Raw genomic sequence first — 4,464 nt, forward strand, 5'->3', positions numbered from 1 at the left:
TATTTTATTTATTTCTGCTTTAATCTTTATTATTGTCTTCCTTCTGCTAGCTTTGGGCTTTGTTCTTTTTCTAGCCTTTTTAGATGTAAGTTTAAGGTGTTTATTTAAGATTTTTCTCATTTCTTGATGTAGGTCTGTATTGTTATATTCCCTCTTAGAACTCCTTTTGCTGTGTCCCAAAGACTTTGGACCATTGTATTTTCATTTTCATTTGTTTCCATATATATATATTTTTAAATTTTGTCTAAATGTTTTTATTTGAAACAAATAGTTGCACCAAGCAAGAGTTTACTTTCCCCACTCCAAATTAAAACAGAGCGTAATAGGGGCAAACGTCATTTGGCAGACAGTTCCAGTATGTGAACATCCTTCTACTACCTGTGGTTGGGGCAACTTTATTCATCAGCAATCGTTCTTACACAAAATATTAACCCCAAAGTACTAATGTCACATAAAAGGAAGTGGTCTTAATTTCATGTGTGGGGAAGTATGTTCTATAAATGCCAAAAGGTAGGAGAAGCACAAACACAACCCACTCTTAAAAAAAAACTAAATAGTTCAAAGAATTTTCCATACCCCCCAACCCTTACTCCCGTATTAAAAAGTAGTGCTGGGGTCTGACACCCAGATTTGGTTTTTATCCTGGCCATTTACAAAGTGTTTGCCCATCTGACTTTCATCATTAGGGTTATGGATAAAAGTTCATTCACTTTGAAGAGAGGTGTATCTACTCCTTCCTCCTCTTCTTGCCTTCATGCTCATGTTCCTTGGGGCGGCTGCTATCTGAGGGTCTTTTAGAGCCACCGTGCTGTTTGGCTTCTTCCAAAAACTTGTCCAAACCAAAAGGATCTTCCTCAAACTGAACTGGTCCTTCTCGTCCTCTTTGCCTATGGTCTGAACCAGAAAACTCCTTATTGGGAACAAATCTGTTGGTCTTTATTCTGGCTTCTAGGTCATCACCATACATGTCCTTGTCCAGATTTTTACTAGGCCTGTAAATATTCTGGGCCATATCTTTACCACCTCTCCAGGCTTGATCATAAACGTTGTAAATTTCATCTTCTCCACCTGCAAAACCACTGTCCATACCCTTGGACTGGTTGAAAAGCCTTTGGTCATACTGAACTTCATTGGACATCTGAGGATTGGGCACACCAAGAGCAATGACTTCACTGATATCTCGATTTTCATTTCTCTGTAGTTTTGACCTCTTATCAGGAACTGCCCTGGAAAGATTCCTGTTGTGCTGTCTCTCTTTTCGCCTGTCATGCCGGATTTCATCCCTCTCATGTGCCTCCCCATCCTCTTTTTTCACATGGGTTTTGATCCCAGCTCTTCTCTCCCTGGCTTTCTGGGCCATTTCTCTAAGTTTCTCTTCATGTTTCTCCTTTTCTTCTTGAGCCATCTTTCTCTCTACTTGAGCACGCATTTGTACAGCTTCAGGAGCCTTCCGATCAGCAATATAGAGGGCTTTGGCCAGCTTGGCAAAGTTCTCATTGATGTGAACTGTCTGCAGGCCTCTTCCATCAACAGCCAGACGTTTGTCTCATGGAATTGTATACCCCTTTGCATTTTTCCAGTTTGAAGTGCAAGGAGGGATCTTCCACTTTTGTTGTTCCTTCATGGTCATCTTTCGGCTAGGAGAATGCATGACAGGTGCAGGAGGGGAAGGTGGTCCTCGGGGAATTTTCTTATTAATCTTGAACCTTGGAGGCTCCGTTGGATCTTTCTGCATTTCCACCATCCGAATAACTCTCTGTTTAGCTCCAGAGTTGAAAGCCACTCCTTGTTGAGATGGTGTGTATCGAATATATTGAGCAGGAGCCAGTTTATCAGCAGCTCGAACTGGCATGGCTACAGCAACCTTCTGTGATACACATTTTTCTAAGGCTACCCTTGTCTTTTCTGTTATCTCTTTAATGGCTTCTTCATCAGGTCTTTGCAGGTCTGGGTCATCTGCCTTCATGACTTCCTTGGGAACCAGGTCAGTATACTTGCTATAAATGACCTTGTCTTTTGAGTGTCCTTGCCGAGCAATTGCATCATATTTAATTTTTCCTTCAGCATCCACCTGAATGGCCAGTGCATTGACATTTTTTTCTTTCGCCCCATATCCAGTGGATACTGGGCCACATGGATCTCTGGAAAAGCACCTCCATCTCCAAAATCCTCTAATAACCGAGGTATCCAGCCTTTCCGGTACCCCTATGAGGGAGGTTCTCTTCGGGAGGAGACCAGTGAGGTCTGTCGTGATCTCTGGGATCTTGCCCTTTCTTCAGCCTCAAGCTGGTCCTGAGATAGCTGAGTAGGTGCAGGTAAAAAGCTGGTGAGTGTGATCTTCTTCCGCTTCTTCCAGCGTGAGCGACCAGTTTCCATATATTTTTAAATTTCCTCTTTGATTTCTCGGTTGACCCATTCATTATTTAGTAGCATGTTACTTAGCCTCCATATATTTGTGTCCTTTCCAGATTTTTTTCTTGTAATTGATTTCTAGTTTCATATCATGGTTGGAAAGTATGCATGATATGATTTTAATTTTTTGACCTGGGTTTTTGATCCTTCCAGTCCAAGAAGATGGTTTTCAGTGACCTGAGGGACTTTGACCAAATTTAGCTTTCTTCCTTGTCATTGTGGATTTTTAAATGTATTTGTTTGTTGTTAATTTTTCTTTTTCATTCACTCTTCATTTTCTCATTTTTTTTTCTTTTTTCCTTTCTTTTTCTCATTTTTTCTACTTATATTTTTTTCTCAGTCTTTCTTTTTAAATTTAGTTTGTATTTATTTTTTTTATTTTTATTTTTGTTTGGTATTGTGTTTTGATTCCATTAAAAGATCAGTTTGTTAGATGGCCTTTAGCAGTGATTTTCTTTTTAAGTGAATTGGACAAAGCCTCTCATCAACTTATCTCAATTTTAAGCTGATTTTTGGATACCTTAACTCCAAGCTTAGCAGTAAATCCATAATGTTGCCAGGCCTTTCTGCCATCTCTGCTGAGGAGGAGACCCACGCTGCAACTGCTGACTCTTTGAGACCATCAGCAATGGTAACTTGGTGAAAGCTAAGTTGGTCTAACACATCCTGACTGGAAAAGAGGTGGATGAGCCGATCATTGATGAAATTCAAGAGAACTCCTCTAGCAGTGTGTAAGAGAAAGAGGCCTGAAGGAAACTTTGTTAGTGTCTGATATACAGAACTGCCACCAAAAAGATATTGTTTGTAGAGACTTAAAGGCAGAAAACTTGCTCTGGATACTCACATGAACATCAAGATTGCAAAGTTTTGCTTCAGAAATGAATTTTGCAGTAAGTTAGATACCTTCTGTGACAGCCTCCCCCCCTCCCCATGCTTCCCTAGAACTCTTCCAGGTTCAAAAGTACACCATGGACCAGAGGTGTATGTGTGGAGCCCAAGAGTCATCCTATACACACTGTTCAATGGAGTGTGTATAGGGATCCTTTTGAATGGCAGAACTTCAAGGAACTGTGGGAGTGGGCACTGAGCAGAAAATATCATATTCCCTTTTACTTGTCCGTGGAATATGAAAACCTGGTCAAGAAATTTCTCATTCTCAATCCCAGTAAGAGAGGCACTTTAAAACAAATTACGAAGGCTCAGTTGATGAATGCATGGGACATGAAGAAGCCTTATATGGAAACACTCCCTGACTACAAAGATCCCTAGTTGGTGGTATTCATGAATTAGATATATGAAGAGATGCAGAACTCACTGTTGGGCCAAAAGTACTATAAGATAATGGCCTTCTGTCTCCTGGCCTGCAAGAGATATGATTTGGAGGCCTATATCATCACTTTAATAGATGAGGGGCTTTGACATCTCTGTATCCTGAATTCTTTGCCCTTTTTTTTTTCTTCTCAGAGCTGGGCATTGCTCCAGAAGCTGCTGTGCAAAGGATATTTGTACCCCTTTTCAAGAGTTTGTTTCTTCCATGTTTGTGGGGGAGGGGAGATGGTTCTATAGAAATAAAAAATCCAAGTGAGAAAAAATCAGTAAAAATTAAAGATACAAAAATGACAGAAATGCTGAAATTACCAGACAAGGACATTAAAATGCCCACTATAAATATGTTCAATATGCTCAAGTATTTAGAGGAAACTTGGGGCATGGCCAGATGATGAAAGGAAGATACAAAGGAGAAACCAATAGGACATTTTATGGTGAAAAATATCTGAAGTGAAAATTTCACTGGATAGTATTACCACTTTATTAAGTACTGCAGAAGAAATGATCAATGAATGTGAAGATGTAGCAACAGATACTACCCAAAGGAAAGCACAGAAAGAAAGAAGTATGAAAGCAGTAAACAGAGCTTCAGAACCAATGGGCCAACAAGTGCTCTAACAAAACTATTAGAGTCTCAGAAGGAGAGAAGAGAGGGAAAGAACAAAAATATTTTGAAGAAATAATGACAAAATATGTTCTATATTTGGTGTGACTTATTAACTC

General features: G+C 39.7%; 1 protein-coding gene across 1 annotated transcript; it reads right to left on the minus strand.

The window, feature by feature from the left end:
* Positions 1–241: 241 nt before the first annotated feature.
* Positions 242–2,376, minus strand: LOC110589396 (SNW domain-containing protein 1-like). Its single transcript, XM_044916210.1, is given in 2 exon segments — positions 242–2,091; positions 2,094–2,376. Coding segments are annotated over 2 exon segments (1,647 nt in total). The 3' UTR covers positions 242–727.
* Between the last annotated feature and the right edge of the window lie 2,088 nt (positions 2,377–4,464).

This window comes from Neomonachus schauinslandi, chromosome 6 (assembly GCF_002201575.2).
Source record: "Neomonachus schauinslandi chromosome 6, ASM220157v2, whole genome shotgun sequence".
In the NCBI taxonomy this organism is placed as follows: domain Eukaryota; kingdom Metazoa; phylum Chordata; class Mammalia; order Carnivora; family Phocidae; genus Neomonachus; species Neomonachus schauinslandi.